The 17,347-nt window shown below is 43.9% G+C and overlaps 1 protein-coding gene and 1 long non-coding RNA gene across 4 annotated transcripts in view; one reads left to right on the forward strand and one right to left on the reverse strand.

The window, feature by feature from the left end:
- Positions 1 to 353: 353 nt before the first annotated feature.
- Positions 354 to 17,347, reverse strand: part of CD80 (CD80 molecule) — a 31,740-nt gene continuing 14,746 nt past the window's right edge. Inside the window, exons 3-7 of one of the 3 annotated variants that reach the window (XM_008266820.4) lie at positions 16,112 to 16,429; positions 9,556 to 9,837; positions 5,198 to 5,299; positions 3,947 to 4,061; positions 354 to 1,888 (exon numbers count right to left, since the gene is read on the reverse strand). In XM_008266820.4, coding sequence (XP_008265042.1) covers positions 3,961 to 4,061; positions 5,198 to 5,299; positions 9,556 to 9,837; positions 16,112 to 16,429 — 803 coding nt within the window. In that variant the 3' untranslated portion in view covers positions 354 to 1,888; positions 3,947 to 3,960. 3 annotated transcript variants of the gene reach the window in all.
- On the forward strand, positions 922 to 16,101 carry LOC127482939 (uncharacterized). The gene is made up of 3 exons (XR_007908870.2): positions 922 to 995; positions 1,780 to 1,881; positions 12,876 to 16,101. It is a non-coding gene; the product is annotated as an uncharacterized lncRNA (long non-coding RNA).

Genomic DNA, 17,347 nt, shown 5'->3' on the forward strand with positions numbered 1-17,347 from the left:
CTCTCAGCCATGTACTGCAACAGCCAGGTGGCCTAGAGCAAAGCTAGTTTTCTCTGAAGTCTCAGGTTTTTCATCTGTTTCAGAATGTGTATTAAGTGAAACAGTCCATATAAGGCATTTAGCACAGGGCACTGTTTAATAATGAGCAGCAGTTACAAGGGTCTGAGAATCTCTGCACTAGCATCCTGGCACTGTGATTTACATGCTGCGACCACACTTCCTAGGCATGTTTTCTCTATTATCCCATTCATAAATTGTTGACAAATTAATAATTAGTCCCATCTGTTCATTTTTTAATTCATATTCACCTAATAGATTCCATCTTTCAGCTAGAAATTATACAACTAGAGTGCTGCTTTTAGAAATAATTTTATTCATGTCACAACAATATCAATAATAAAAGTAAAGTACAACTTTTTGAAAAAACACATTTATCAAAGGTAATAAGTAATAATTTAATATAATTTATTTCACATTAATAACCTGTCCCCTAGGTTTATCCTAATTTGTGGTTAATTATTTTTTGAAGTCTCCTTTTACCAAGCCTAAAGATTATGAAACAATTAAATGCAGCAGTTTCTGGTTTTTGTTGTTTCTTTGCTCTTAAATTCTTGTCAGCCCACTCCCTTTGTTTTCTTAAGAAATTTAGTTCTGAGAGCACCCATTTTAAAGTGTTCCTATGTTTCTCATTCTTTGTAGGAGAATCTGGCCCCTTTTTAGCTACCAAAATCCACCATTTTCAACCCAGCTGCAACTGGGAAACTCAGTCATCTCTTGCTGTCCAGTTCCAGATTTTCAGATGACAGTGTGTGATCTCCCAAGCTTGAGAGGGGTCCACTTGTGGTCCATTGGGTTGGGAAAGGCAGCTTCAGAGAAAGGAATCAGGAATAACAGAAACCACAGTTGACTACTTCTTTTCAGTTCTCTGCTGATGTCAGAAAGATCCAGAAGTACCAAGGAGGAAAAGCCACTTGGGGATCTGAGGAAGCACTATGGTATGTTATTATCACCTCTATCATTTATCTCTGAAGATAGCTTACTGCTTAGTACATATGCAGTTTAGGAAAAAAAAACTGTCTCATTTTAAATGAGAACTTTTCATAAATATTTTACAAATGAGGTCAAACTAGCATAAAGCCATTTAAAGAGAGTGTCAGTCCAATATGAACCAGTAGATTATAAATCTTCCAACTATTTCTCTCCAGCCTGTTACTCTGAGGTATGAAAGGCTTTCCTCTTACATCTCAGGGAAAATACATTTTGGAGAGTTCTACTTTGATCTGAACCTAGGAGGGAAGTGGGAGAGCAACAAAGAAGAACACAGTGGAGAATGCAACTGACTAAACGCCAGTAATATTTCCGTTATCCTCATACAGGGATAAATACCAATGTAGCTCCCAAAGATTGCATTAGACTTTTTTTAAAAATAGCAACACTAAATCTTTCCAATATTCATCAGGAAATCAGACCAAGTCCCTGATGTTGACCTGATGGTGGGCAGATTCTATTTTGAGAGGCACTTGACTGACATGTGTATATATATATAACACTCTTAATAGCCCAGGGTCAAACAGGCGAAAGGAAAGAGCACCAGAGCCAGGAGATCTGGGTTCTGGCTCTGACCTTGACAATTCAGTTCCCCAACCTGGGCCGCAGTGTCCTTGTCATTAATGAGACTAAGTATCCTCTAAAGTCCCTTCTGGGCCTGAAGAATTCTTTTGTTTTAAAGCCCTGTGCAAGGTCACCAGAGCTACTTCTGTTTCCACCATATTCCTCTAGACGCTTTCTGCAGAGTCACTGAAGGAAAGATCCATGAAGGGGAAGGTGAGACCCTCCTGGCCATCTGGTCAAGTTCCTGGAAGAGGTCAATTGCAAATTTAGGTGAGACCTGAGGAAACAAAATAATTATCCCTGCATTATCAATGGAGAAAAACTTGACATTTTTAAACTTTCTATCTCAAGGTCAAAGATATTCCCAACTTGAGATAACACAGTAAACCTTAATCTTGATAGTTAAAGGATATGAAGGAAAATCTAAGTTAGTAGAGAACTTAGAAATGGTCTAATGAGTTCTGCATGAGGTGTGTAGCAGGCCAATGTTTCTTGAACACCAGCTAACACCTAAAGACCAACTGCTCTTGATCTTTGTACTCTTCTATATGTGAGGCAAACAAAGAAGAGAATTGCTCTTCTCAGTAAGCCTACAGTCTGGTAAAGGCATGTGACAATAAACCCAGCGGGTATATGATGTGCTATATACAAGTTCAGAGATGCAAATGCACAAGATGGCTATAGAAGACTTGGTGTAAATCTTGGATTCATGGCTTCATTGTGAAGTATGAGCAGATAACCAAAAGACTTTTTAAGATAGAGGGGAAAGTCAGGGACATCCTAGATAATTGCAGAACCAGGGGAATGGCACCCTGAAGAGTAAACAATAATCTAAAATGAAAACAAGATAGGAAACGGGGAGACTGCTTTGGGAAAAATTTAAGCTGCCATATTGATGAAAAAAACCTAAGCTTGATAGCCAGTTTGAGTCCCGCTTTTGCTCCTTAAACAAATGACCTAATTTAAGTCACTCAACCACTGGGAGCCTCAGGTTGTCCAGCCATTAAACTAAGATGCAGCTTGCTCATAAGAGCTTTTTATGATTCAGATTAAATAGTACTTCTGCAAAACATGAGCTGTTATATAAAGCCCAGATATTATTTTTTACTTTTTTTAAAAATTATTTATTTATCTGAAAGAATTAGAAGAGAAGAGACAGAGAGATCTTCCATCCACTGGTTCACTCCCTTGATGGCCACAACAGCTGGGGCTGGACCAGGCTGAAACCAGGAGCCATCTGGGTTTCCCATGTGGGCGGCAGGGGCTCAAACACCTGGGCTATTTTTCACTGCTTTTTCCAGGCCATTAGCAGGGAGCTGTATCAGTAGTGGAGCAGCCAGGTCTCGAACCAGTCCCTGTAGGGGATGCTGGCTTCACAGAAAGCAGCTTTACCTGCTACACTACAACTCTGGCCCCATTTCCTTTATTTTTAAAGGCAATTCTACAGGCTCTAATTTCTTATGCCAGAGTTATCCCGATCTTTTGTAAGTCAAAACTGAACTGTTCACAAGGCTAGAACTACCCTTGACCTGACATCAGTCCTTAGATTCCAATGTTCCAATGTTTTTCTTACATGAAAAGACCTGGAGGTTTTAGAAGAACACAAATCTGATTTGAGTTAACAGCATTAGTGTCACAAAAGCTAAGGCTATATCCAGATCCCAGATACAACTATCCCATTGTATGCAGAACCAGTAAGACCAAAGTTTTGGACTTCACTGGCATCTACAGTGTTCACATGAAGCATCTGAAAACTATGCCACGTGAGGAACAATGGACAGAAACAGGATGTTTAGGCTGAAGAGATTAGCTGGAATGTACAGCGTTAAAAGTTTTTGAAGCCTTTGCTACAGGCACTGGGGTCTCTTCAGAATGTTTGGGAAAATTACATGACAGAGTAACTGAATAATGATGGAGATTCAGCTCAGTCACTGGTCAGTAGGATAAGTCTGTTAGTAACAGGCAGAGAAACCAATGAGGGTGTTACTGTGCTAGCACAAACTACCCCAATCTGTGTCCGTCACTCCTGGCAGACACAGGGGAGGTGAACGATGAGAACAAGTGGGCAGAGTCCTACTGCAAGATCAACTCACAGCAGTGCTTTACAAATAAGGAAAGGCATGGAGCTGGCTGATGAGAGGGAAACATTTCAGAAGGCAGAATGCACAGCAAAGGAGTAATCAAATTGTGTGGGGGAGAAAGGAGAGGGGTGCCAGAGGGTGAGAAGCTGGGCTAGTAGGAAGACCTCGAATTTGGTACTGAGCAGAAGACAGACTGTGCCTCATGGCCACATGACCCCATTTAATCCACATTGGTAGAGAACTAAAAGGGCTACCTTGTGATGTTCGCTCAGCCCGAGGATTGCGCAGAGCCTAAGTAGATAGGGGACAGCCTTTCAGTTCCCACTGTCTCTTCATTCCTTCTTGTTCTTTTCCACCTCGCAACATGTCCTTGGAAACAAGCACAAGCAATAAAGATGATAGGTGAATTCCCATCAAATTGTGCCATACATTTCAGCTGGCCTTCAAGACGGCCTTAGATCCAGTGGTTCTCAACCCAGTGGTAATTTCCAACCCCAAGCCTTCCTTCCCCCCAGAACATTTGGCAATGTTTGGAAGCACTTTTGGTTGTCACAAATGGGGCAAAGGATGCTACTGACATATAGTAAGTGGACACCAAGGAAACTTTCAAATAGCCTACAATACACGGAACAGCATTCTAAAAGAATTATCTGGCTCCAGATGGCAGTGGTAGTATTGCTGAAGATGGGAAACCATGAACTAGGGCAGTAAGGCTGGGTATTGTTGTACTAGAATGCCCTGAGCCCATCAGATGCCTCTATCCCACCATTAGGGTGAGTTGTTCCTTGTAGTCTCCAGCGACTTCACCTAGCTTTGACACTTTTTGGGAAAATCAACCAATATTGGTCTTCTAAGAAGGGTTCATACCCCTTCATGGTGATTATGACCATAGCTCTAACCCAGCCATTCTGATCCATTTATTCACAAAGATTGAAGGGAACATTTGTCTGGGACCAAAATTTTAAATTCATAGGATAAAATATCCCATCCCAGACATCTCTTCTTTCACCAACCACTCTTTATCTTCTATCCAAAAACGAACTGCAGTTGGTAAAATCACCCTTGGCCATGTATTTGCTTGACGTTATTCATGCATCTTGTTCTCCTCCAAAAAGTTTTTCTTGCCCCTAAATCTTGTCATTCTGCCTTTCCTCCTATTCCAACTCAAACATTAGGAAATCCTATAGCATGAGATGTTTTCTAGCTAACAAGCCTCAGTTTCCCCAAGCAAATATAAAATTAGGGAAAAAAATAAGGAACTAAACTAGAATGTGTCTCAAGAACAGTGACTTCTTGTCTTTGTAACTCCAGGGCCTAGGAGAGACCCATTGGCACATAGTAGGTGTCTGAGAAATGTTTGTTTGTCCAGTGAATGAATGCAATTTGCTGGGACAACTAATGAAGACACTAAAGTTTACTTAGTGTTGCTACAAGTAGGAGAAGAGGCTTAAACCTCAGAGAGGTGCTGATGGAACAGAGGTCACGATGATAAATGGAGTACTTACTGCAGGCCAGGCAGTAGAGAACTACCGCAGTGAGCACCAAAGCACCACTTACTGGGATAATGACCCAGAATGGAAGCTGATCAACTGGAGGCTCCTGCTTGGCTGTGGAAGGAAAAGAAAAGAGTCAGATGCATGATTCTATTCCTCTTCCAAAAGCAACTCTGGTGTATTTCCCACTTCTCTGCCAAGTCAGCTCTCTGCTACACAGCTGCTAGCATTTTTGCTTGCCTAATTCTTCAGTCAGACACATGCTTATAGTCAGATGTCAGGTACTGAATGCAAAAAAGACAATTTGAACTTGTGCATTTACTGAGTTAAGATGGCACATGGAAGATTTTAAGGAGATATTTTTAAAGTGATCTTGTCTTAATATCTTACAACTAAAATTACTATGAATTACTACTAATGATTAGTTGATGTGTCATGATTAAATGAACCTTATTTTCCCTTGTCTAGCTATCACACACACACACACACACACACTCACAGTAGCTGCCAAAAACTAGAAGGACCACTTTTCATTCACTTTCAGACACTTTTTTTTCCTAACCTTCCAGCCTAGAGTTTCTGGAAGGATTACAAAAGGCTCTGTGAAGAGCAGAGTGTTTGTGGTTTGCATTAAGTGGGACCATCCTGGAAGTGAGCTCTGCAGACCAGCTCTGAGCTGCAGTTCCAATCCCACTAAGAACAAAAGGGGGACGTGCAAAAAAGCATATGGGAGAGGAGGAGGAAGGTGTTAGCTTATAGGGTACTGCCCCATTCCTCCTTATCAGGAGCAGCAGGTATACCAAGTGGTTTTCGAGGAGCAGTTAGCAACAACATCTGGAGAAAGGGCAGGGACAGGGATTGAAAGGAATATTAGCAGCTCTTCCTCTTCTGAGTTCTCTGGAGTGGCTTACAAATAAGCACAAAACATTTATCAGCTTGCGATCCAGCTGAAACCTTCTCCTTCTCAACCTCTACGACAGCACAGCCTTCTGTTTCTGCTTGTTGCACTCAGGTTTTTGTAGGCTCTTCTTGTTGGCCTTCAGTTGTTCCCATGGCTGTCTGAGGCCCCATTCTCCTCTCACCAGCCCCAGTCCTCCCACATTCAAGGCCTGCAATGCCATCTGCTTTCTACACTTGGAAGTCATATTTCTGAGCTCCTGATTTTAGTTTTAGCTACTGACTAGGTGGCTGGATGCCAGTGCCTCCCCCCTTGATGAAAGTGGAACTCAATAGATTCTTTCCGAAGCATTTCTGCCACCTCTCATCTCCCATTTTCATGACTGGTGACACCAGTTATTATCCAAATAAGAGGGATTTGTCTTCTGTGTGCTCAGTTAATTTCTCATGAACTTCCTACTCTACATTCAGAAAAATCTCTACTGCTGATGGCTTTTTCCCAAATCTCTTACAACAGCTGTCTCTGTCCAGATTCTTCTCATCTCCCACCTATTAGCCTCCAAACTGGCCTCTTTGCCTCAGATGTCATAGGCTCTAGTAATTCCTATACTGCTGCCACAGCAATCATTCTAAAATGCCATTTTGATCACGGTACACCTGTCAGGTAGGAAGCTAGAAATTAGCCTATGTGTGTGAGAGGGGCCTTAGGAACACAAAGCATCTGCAGAAGCTCACCTTGGAAGCAGCCCAGGATTTTACGCTACAAAGTCCTGCCCATACCCTGATAACTTTCCAGGTGGTCTTAGCCTCCTCCCAAGGGAAGCTCCCCAGGAGAATCCTCTCTGCTCAGCACCAGATAGGCCGTCTGGCCTGATAACGTTGAGCAGGCACCCTGGGGGAGGCTCCTCCGCCCAATGCCAGGTGGACTCCCCAGTCTGATAACACTGAGTAATGAAATCTTGGGAGGAATTTCTAATTCACACTCAGCAAACTTTGTTCTGAGGAGGGGAGGAGGAGGGGAAGGAGAAACGGTGGGGAGAACTGGACCCTCTTCCCCAGTCTAAATACAGACGGTGCACTCAGCCCTCAGCTCTCTCCTGAGCTGCCTGCCTGGCCTGCCAGGTGCATTATCTCCATTCAGCATGTAGCCGTGCTTTCTGAGTGACTGGGCACTCTCTCTCAGATTCTGTTCCATCTGTCTGATGGATGCCCTACCCTCATTAAACCTTGCTTGCCATTGTTCTGTCTCACGTCTGAATTCTTTCTTGCACCAAGACAAGAACCTATACCACCCATCTCTGGTAACACATCTACCACTTAAAGAAGAGAAAAAGTGGCTTCCCCCTGCCTTTTTCCTTCCTTTTTCCTAAAATACCAGATTGCATGGAGGCAAGTGATTACAGGGCTGGCCTGTACAGATCGGAATGACACAAATAACACAGAAGCCCGTCCTGTTGTCCTTTAGTCTGGAAGCATCACCAGTCTAGCTCACTCCTTCCTTCCTCCATGAGGCTACTCCACACCCATTCACAAGCTTCAAATCAGCTGAGGGAGGGGATGGTGTGCCTGTAAGGGCAAGGAGGTGGGACCAGTGGCAGCAAATCGGCTCTGTCTGGATGCCTGCTGAGAACCTGGTATCACACCACAGAATCCCATGTGCAAGGAATGGGAAGGCATCTGGGCACACAGCTCCCTAGACGTCATGAGTGGTTCTCCCTGATTTACCGCCCTCCAGTTTATTGACGGATAACCCACTTGACAGGCCCAGACTAAAAGAATCACACAGCCAATCTCTCATAATTTAGGTGTTCTTGTTTTTTTTTCTTCAAAGTTGGGTGTTGATATTGATTTAGTGACATTGACCTGTTACATTTTTAGCTACAGGTTACACACCTGGTGTGTGTGTGTGTGTGCAGCCATCTCTTCACTGCACAAATACATTATTTGTTTATGAAGCTTGCTGTAAATGAGGCCCTCAGTCCAGTGAGTGAGATTTGAAGTATTTGTACACTAAAGCCCTTCAACCACAAAAAAAAAAAAAAAAAAAAAAAAAAAAAAAAAAAAAAAAACCTATGCATTGCACACAGGCCAAACCTGGCTTACCACCTGCTTTGATAAGTACAACGTGTTGGGACGCAGCCATGTCATTCATTGATGTCTTGTCCGTGACTGTTTTTTCTCCAATGGCAGACCTCAGCTGTTGCAGCAGAAACTGACTCCAAGGCCTAAAATATTTATCATCTGGCTTTTTTCATAAAAAATTTAACCAACCCCTGTCCTAGACTATCACATTTCCCCATATTCCAGATATCAAGAATGTCTAAAATATGACTCAAGCTACAATTACTGATTTATCTCCTATTACTCCCCACTTTTAGTCAGAATAAGCTAAAATTGGCTCAATAATGATACATCTATGAAGTACAAATAAACTCAGAGCTAATAAATTGTCTTTATGACTCAAACCTCATTTTCATGTGCATCTTAGATTTCCTAAAAGATGATCGAGAGAGATGAGGTTGGCGTATCTATGAAATCATGCCAAAATGTGGTTTATATCTGAGCTAATTTTCTCAGGAAACTTCATCTCATTGCCCATTGAGGAAAATAGTTAAAGAATTTTCCCAAAGACTGAAAGATGGGGAGTAAATCATATACCCTATCTCCTCAATTACAAGTCACAACAAGAAGTAGATGTAATGCATGATGCTACTGTATATTACATATTAAACTACATATTTATGTGCCATGGGATATCAAATGCAGCGGAATATTTCTTACTATGCAGTCCCAAAGCCCATTTTGGGAGTAGGGCCAAGAGTTCTGTACAATTAGTCACACACATTAGGCTCCTGTTTCAAGCATCCGAGTTCTATAATAACTCAGTGTGGGCTTAACATGCATATGTTTATATAAATCCAATTTTTTCATGTTATATTTTCAGATGAAAGACAATTCTGCAAGTAAAGGATTTGCTCAAAGGATTTGCTCTTTTTTTTCAGGCCCTGTCTTCAAGGAGTTTGTAGTTTACTTTCTTTACCAGGCTTGGCTCTGAATGAACTAGTAGTTCTTTAAAACACACACACACACACACACACACACACACACACATTTACTGATGATAGGCAAAGATTTGAAACTGTGGGCCATGGGAGTGGGTTGCCCTAAAACAAACTTCCAAAGCCCTGAGGGCGTTTTAAATCAGGACACACTGTAAGCCATTGTAACTTCCCACAAGGATTACCAGAGGGATAGCAGTTCCTAGGATTCTGAATTTCAGAATCTTCATTAAAAGCAACTAAAATTAGTCTAATAGCATGATCAAATCTCATTCAGTGACCTTAACAAGTCATAGTAACCATTTCATTTGCATATCTGAAATACTATCAAAATTCCAGATGCCCAATTCTTAAAATCCTGTGGGCTGGATTGTTTTCTTCTCGGTCTGAACTCCCCAGGGTGAGGAGGCTTACGTTTGCTCCAAGGGAAGATCTGTGACACCGACAGCTCCCCGTATTTGATGAGACACACGATGCTGTGGTTATTTGTCACATTGAAATCCAGTTCACTGCTGACACTGTAGAGCTCCGTGTCCAAATCCTGGTCAACCGTCGTGTTGACGGCGTTTAGTTCTTCTCCATCTTCCATCCAGGCGAGGCGAGGCTCTGGAAAACCTCCAGAGGCGGAGCATCTTATCCTTTTCACATTAGGGGCGGGATGTCCAATGTCGGTTATGCTAGGGACAGGGAAGTCAGCTAAAGAAAGAGCAAGGATGGAATTAGGCGCCGTTGCATAGTCTGTGTATGTGAGTTTATACTTTTACCAAATAAGCTAGCCTTAATAAGAATCATAGAGTGGGATATGATAGGCAACTTCCCATCAGCTGCTAATAATCACGTATAATCCTTGGAGTAACTTTGCTTTGAATTGGTTCTTTTAATTGACTTTTAAAAAAGATTTATTTATTTATTTGAAAAGCAGAATTAGAGAGAGAGAGAGCGCGCGCTTCCATCCAGTGGTTCGCTGCCCAAATGGCTGCAACAGACAGGGCTAGCCTGGGGCAAATTCCAGGAGCTAGAAATTTTCATCCAGGGCTTCCACATGGGTACAGGAACCCAAGTACTTGGGCTATCTTCTGATTTCCTAGGTGCATTAGCAGGGAATAGGATTGGAAATGGAGCAGCCAGGACTTGAACCAGCACCCATATGGGATGCTAGCATCACAGGCTTAACCCACTATGTCACAATATCAGTCCCCTTTGCCACTTTTGATGGTGATAGGAAGGCACTTATTAGAGAAAGGAGAAGTAGGTTCATGTGACTGAACAACACTCGCGACTGTGAGAGGTAAGAGAAATTAAGAGGTAACATTCACTGGACTCATGTCTGTCACATCTGGACATTATCTTACTTTTCTTCATAACAATCCTGGGAGGTAGGTTGCAGACCAAAAACAAAAAAGGTCAAATATTAGTAATTTCATACATTTTTTTAACCTAATATAGTTTCCATCTTTTTTTTTAAAGGATTTATTGGGACCAGCACTGTAGCACAGGTTAATCCTCTACCTGCTATGCCAGCATCCCATAAGGGCGCCAGTTCTAGTCCTGGTGGCTCCTCTTCCAATCCAACTCTCTGTTATGGCCTGGGAAAGCAGTAGAAGATGGCCCAAGTGCTTGGCCCCCTGCACTCGCATGGGAGACGGGGAAGAGGCTCCTGGCTCCTGGCTTCGGATCAGCCCAGCTCCAGTTGTTGTGGCCATTTCAGGAATGAACCAGCAGGTGGAAGACCTTTCTCTGTTTCTCCCTCTCACTGACTGTAACTCTACCTCTCAAATAAATAAATAAAATCTTTTTATTTTATTTTATTTTATTTTTGACAGGCAGAGTGGACAGTGAGAGAGAGAGACAGAGAGAAAGGTCTTCCTTTGCCATTGGTTCACCCTCTAATGGCCGCCACGGCCGGCGCACTGCGGCCGGCGCACCACGCTGATCCGAAGCCAAGAGCCAGGTGCTTCTCGTCTCCCATGCGGGTGCAGGGCCCAAACCAAGAACTTGGGCCATCCTCCACTGCACTCTCGGGCCACAACAGAGAGCTGGCCTGGAAGAGGGGCAACCGGGACAGAATCCGGTGCCCCGATCAGGACTAGAACCCAGTGTGCCGGCGCCGCAGGCAGAGGATTAGCCTAGTGAGCTGCGGCGCCGGCCTAATAAAATCTTTATGAAAAGGATTTATTTTTTGAAAGGGTGAGTGATGAGGGTGGGGAAAAAGAGAGAGAGAGAAATCTTCCATCTTTTGGTTACTCCTTAAATGCCTGCAATAGCTAGTGCTGGGCCAGGTTAAAGGCAGGAGCCAGGAATTCCATCCTGGTCTCCCAAGTGCGTGGTAAAGACCCAAGTACTTAGGCCATCACCTCCTGTTTCCCAGGCGCATTAGCAGGGAGCTGGATCACAAGTGGAGTAGCTGGGACTCAAACGCGCACTCTGATACATGAGTCATCATCCCAAGCAGCAGCTTAACCCACTGAGCCACAACATTCATCCACAATCTCCATCTTAAATAAGTGGCAGAGCAGGGATCTGAATTTATGCTTTTCTATCCCCAGAGCCTGTCCTTTCCTGCCCTTCCCGGTACTTTAGGTGCACAGGCAGCTCTCTTCCTCTTTACTCATTTTTTTTTATTTAATTTTATTTATTTGAAAGACAGAGAGAGGTAGAGACAGGGAGAGAGAGGTCTTCCGTGGGCTGGTTCCACCCCCAGATGGCCGCAATGGCTGGAGCTGCACAGATCTGAAGTAAGGAGCCAGGAGCTTCTTCCGGGTCTCCCACGCAGGTGCAGGGACCCAAGGACTTGGATAAAATAGTTTTGAGGACTTTTTTTTTTTTTTTTTTTTTGGCACAGTGGTGAAGATGCCCTTGGGATGCCTGCATTCCATACTGGAGTGCCTGCTTCTTGTCTCATGTTATGCTTCTGATACAGCTTCCTGCTAATGCATTCTGAGAGACAGCACTTGGTGGTTCAGGTACCTGGGTTCCTGTCACCCCTGTGGGTGACCTGGATGGAGTTCTTGCTCCTGGCTTTGGCCCTAGCTGTTGCAGGCATTTGGAGAGTGAACTAGATGATGGAAAATTCTCTCTCCCTCCCCCTTTATTTGTGCCTTTCAAATATGGTGAAATAAATAAAAATTTTTAGAAAAGTAATTTTGCCTTTGACCCTACACCAACTAAGTAACTGCTTTTAGTCTTAGCTTGCTCATCCATAAAATGGGGGATAATAATACCATCTCCCAGGATTCTAAAGAATTAAGTAACGTAATTCACATCAATCACTTGGCTCAGAACCTGGCACACAGGAAGTTAGATGATGGCTTGACTTAAGTGGGTCATACATTTGTTTTCTCTTAGATGTGTCCCCTCATTTAAATCACGCGGCCAACTGAAGGCTTCCAGGACTGCCCAGTGATGGGGGAAAAACGAGGGGAAGGAGAAATCATGACAAGTGACTATAATTGCCAGGAAAGCGAAGAGTTGGCCTTGGATGTAGTTGAAAGTAAAGTCACCTTTTTGGGGAATGAACTTTGTTTCTAACTGGAATTTGACATGTATCTGAGCCCTTTTTAGTTGAGTTATTATTTCTTCCTCATGAATTTATTCTTAAGATGAAATCATCACACTCAAACCTGACGTCAAAAATATTCCCCTGGTTTCTTACAACATCAGTTTGTCATCTGTTGCAACATGGACTAGCACGTCCAAATGAGTCATGTTTTAAGTCGTCTCTGTACTCTTCTCAGGAATGCCAGTGCCAGCCGGGTCGCCTGACAAGCCATCCTTTCAAGGTCTGTGCGGGCCTGGAAGAGCCTCAGTTCTGTCTCCTGACTTGTGGAGGGTGACTGCCCCGGAGGCCTTGCCACACTGTGCACCATCAGGGAATTACTCCGCGGCATCTCCTTTTCAACCAGTTAGCTCTAGCTTCCACCACACATAGTGGGGAGGGCTAGGATTGTCTTTCAAGGAAAGGAAGAGGTAAGCACGTTTTAGGGAAGGAAAAATCCTTTAACCTAACTTGTTAACTAGTATAGCAAGTTTTCAAATATGCAGATTAATAGGGGTTTTCATATGAGGATACTTCAAAAAGTTCATGTAAAACGGAAGTAAAATTTATTTTGGTGCAAAACCAATTTGAAATTCATGTATAGTTTTTTTTTTTCTAATACATATTTTACATGTACTTTTTGAAGACTCCTTGTATACTTCTATATTGATATTTTATTACCATCTTGTAATGTTTTTTAAAAAAGATTCATTTATTTATTTATTTTGTTTGACAGGCAGAGACACACACACACAAAGAGAGAGAGAGAGAAACAGTGAGGGAGCACTCTCATCTACTGGTTCATTCCTCAAATGCCCTGACACCAGGCGTTGGGCCAGGTTGAAGCCAGGAGCCTATCACATGTGGGTAGACAGTACCAAGTCTTAAAACCATAGCCTGTGGCCTCCTGGGCTGCACATCAACAGGAAGCTGGCAGCGGGAGCTGAACCGGGACTCAAAAGCAGGCTCTTTGGGATGTGGGCATCTTAATCACTGTGCCAAACACCCGGCCCCTCATTCTGCTCTCTTAGCTGCTGTTGAATCATCAACCTCTGCTATTTTCCCGAGACGTCTCTATTTTAGCACTGAAAAACTTGGCGTCTCGAAGAAACCCCTCCACCCCAAGCAAAAGAGGACACCTGGTTACCGCTGTGGTTTGAAGAAGTTTTGTTCCCTCTGAAACTCAGGTTGAAGTTTCACCCTATTTAGAAGTGTTAGGGGTGAGGCCTTTAGGCCTGAAGGGCTCTGCCTTGTGAATGGATTAAGCCATTGCCAAGATGAACTTGGGAAGGTGAAACTACCAAATTCTCATGCCTTTTGCTCTTGCCGGGGTACCTCTGTGCTTCCATATTTCTGTGCCTGTTTGGCAGCTGGTGTCATGGTAACGGACAGGTCCACCTGCTGGGCTAGCTGCCCACAAGTCTGTGATGTAATGGTTTGGCTCTGGGCCACATTTATCTGTAACCCATATAAGCTAGTGGGGGGCATGGCTGGATGCAGTTGCCTGGGGATGGATGTGGACACATGTGCAGCTGCTTGTGGCTGTGTGGAGATGTCTGACTGCCATTGTGGACACAAAGGCGGAAATCTCCTGTGGCTCCACCACCAGTCTGTTCCTTGTGCATTTCTCACCGCACCACTGTTTGGAAAGGAGAAAGAAACCCACAAATGGCTCCGAGTTGTCCTCTGCCCTGTTGGAATCTAGATCTGCTTGTCGTGGGCCTAAGCCCCGGCATACAACCATTCATGTCTGACCCAGTGGCTCCCTTACCTTGCTATACCTCATGCCACCAGCAAGAAGGCCATCACCAGATGTGAACCCTTGACCTTGGGCTAGAGCTGTGAGTCAAAATAAACCCCTTCTCTTTGTAACCTGCCCAGTCTGTGATACCATGTTATTAGCATCAGAAAATGCACTAAGACCACCACTCTAGCCAAGTCTACCTTAACTTCTTGCTTCTCAAACTGTGGGTCTCAGCAGTGGCCCAGGCACCACCTGGGAGCTTGTTAGCTGTGCAGACTCCCGAGATCCAACCCCAGGCCTGCTGCAGCTGAACCTGCAAATCCCCAGGGGATTCACAGGTGCCCTTACCATGGGAGAGGGGCCTTAATTGACTTAATTGAAAAATTCAGCCTTGTTCTGGGTAAAATTAGATTTTCTTCTCTATCAAAACTTGGCTCTCCTTGGCTTACTTCTCTGTCTGGGCATTTTGTCAGGGAACTAAGTACTAAATGTAATTAACTAATACAGGCTGATATGGACTTTTTAATAATAAGCTACTGCATGGCAATATCTCCCCAGACAACACATCTTCATTTCTAACAAGCGTCTTGTACAGGGAACTGTTGAAACAAACAGGAATGGCTATAATGCTGAGAATTTGAAATCAGTACAGGTCAACATTTTAGAAGGGGTGGGCTTCTTAGTACCCCTCCAGTCCCATCTGCATGTAGTCATTTGCCCTGTCCACGAGTAGGGAATACACTGAGTGAGATTTAAGGAAGTTCCATGAACTTTGGCCTACTCTATAAGCTGCAGGTGTGACCCATGGATATAGCTTCACTGCTAACGAACGAGCAAAGCAGGAACAACAGTATGGAATTCACTAAGGATCTGCTGAAGTTATCTGTTACCAAGGTTAACAACTGCATTTGATTAAGTAGGAGGTTTGCTTTTCACTAGAGTCTCAGGTGCCCACGAAAAAGAAATCTTTGAATTTTAAGTGTGAGGGACTGGCCCGGAGCTGCACTTTCTCGACAAGGGCTCAGGCTCCGTCAGTGTCCTGTCGTCCTAGCACGTGTGATGAAGGCGAGGCTCCTCCCTGTCTAGGATGAGAACGCTTGCCCTTCACAGGAGGTGTATACACAGGGCTTTGATTCAGGAATTTATCCTTTCCAGTGGCAGTCATAAATCATGCATCCAATTCTGACATTCAACTTTGCAGGAGTGACTGTGAGATGCGAGTTTCAAATTTGCAAAAAAAAAGTGATGTTTTGAAAATATGAGAATAGTCAAATAACCGTAGTCCTAGACATTTAAAAACTACTTGAGCAATATTTCTCCCTGCACGGCTCCTTTACCTTTCCAGCATACTCGCAGAGGCACATGTACATATTGTTGGGTCATGTGCAGTTAGTAGTGAAGACACATGAAAGAAAAAAATTTTCTTGTGATTCAGAAGGCACTTCAGGATATTACAATGCCCCAGGATGATTGTCAAGAGCTTGAATTTTCAATGTACAGGAAATATTCTTTAGTAGGTACGTCTAGGCCATCTTAAGAAATCAGAGTATTTTGTAAACTAAGAATCAATCCTAAGGAATGAAACAAAATATATCGTACTTTGGTAAAATTTTCACCAAAATCAACAGACATTTGGCTTTAAGGGCACGAAGAATCCGCCAGTCTAAAGTAAACCAGAAAATCCCACCAACCTCTGATGGACAGTGTCACGGAGGTCAGGTGCTCCCGTCTGAAAGACCCGTTCTCATTCTTCTGAACCACGCAGGTGTAGGTGCCCTTGTCCGACAGGCGCAGTGCCAGGATCATAAGGGAGAGGTTGTTAATGATGTCGGGGAAGGTGCGGTTCTTGTACTCAGGCCACACTTCCACTTGCCCAGAGATGATGCTCAGCACCATCTGTTGGTCCTTCTGCCAGTATATGCGCATTCTCGCCAGTTCATCGATAGAAATGTTGTAATCACAGGACAGTGCTGCCATTTCTTTCACCGACTTGGTGACCTGGCTGATACCTACGGAGAGGCAAACAGAACAAGATTGCTTATGGATTAATTGTAGATTCCCTCATGAGCAGAAATCCAGAGGTGGCAGCAATAAACTCAGACTGTATGAGTTTTATTTTAAAAAAAGATTTATCAGGCCAGCGCCGCGGCTCAATAGGCTAATCCTCTGCCTTGTGGTGCCGGCACACCGGGTTCTTTCTAGTCCCGGTCAGGGCACCGGATTCTGTCCCGGTTGCCCCTCTTCCAGGCCAGCTCTCTGCTGTGGCCCAGGAGTGCAGTGGAGGATGGCCCAAGTACTTGGGCCCTGCACCCCATGGGAGACCAGGAGAAGCACCTGGCTCTTGGCTTCGGATCAGCGCGGTACGCTGGCCGCAGCACACTGGCCACGGTGGCCATTGGAAGGTAAACCAACGGCAAAGGAAGACCTTTCTCTCTGTCTCTCTCTCTCACTGTCCACTCTGCCTGTCAAAAAAAAAAAGAAAAAAAAAAAAAAAAAAAAAGAAAGAAAGAAAGAAAAAAAGAAAAGAAAGAAAGAAAGAAAAAAAAAAAAGATTTATCTTTTATTTCTCGGAAAGGCAGAGTTACAGGGAGAGAGGTAGAGAGAAGGAGGGAGGGAGAAATATTGATCTTCTATCTGCTGGTTCACTCCCCGGATGGCTTCAAAGGCTGGGGTTGGGCCAAGCTAAAGCCAGGAAACTGGAGCTTTATCTGGGTTTCCCATGTGGGTAGCAGGGGCCCAAGCACTTGGGCCATCTGCTGCTGCTTGTCCAAAGCCATTAGTAGGGAGCTGGATTGGAAGTGGAGCAGCTGGAACATGACCCATCGCCCATGAGATGTTGGCATTGCAGGTGGCAACTTAACCCGCTACACCACAGCGCCAGCCTCATCTCAGGGTGTTATATCCCATGACCAAGCATGATGAGAGAA

This window comes from Oryctolagus cuniculus, chromosome 4, assembly GCF_964237555.1.
Source record: "Oryctolagus cuniculus chromosome 4, mOryCun1.1, whole genome shotgun sequence".
Lineage (NCBI taxonomy): Eukaryota > Metazoa > Chordata > Mammalia > Lagomorpha > Leporidae > Oryctolagus > Oryctolagus cuniculus.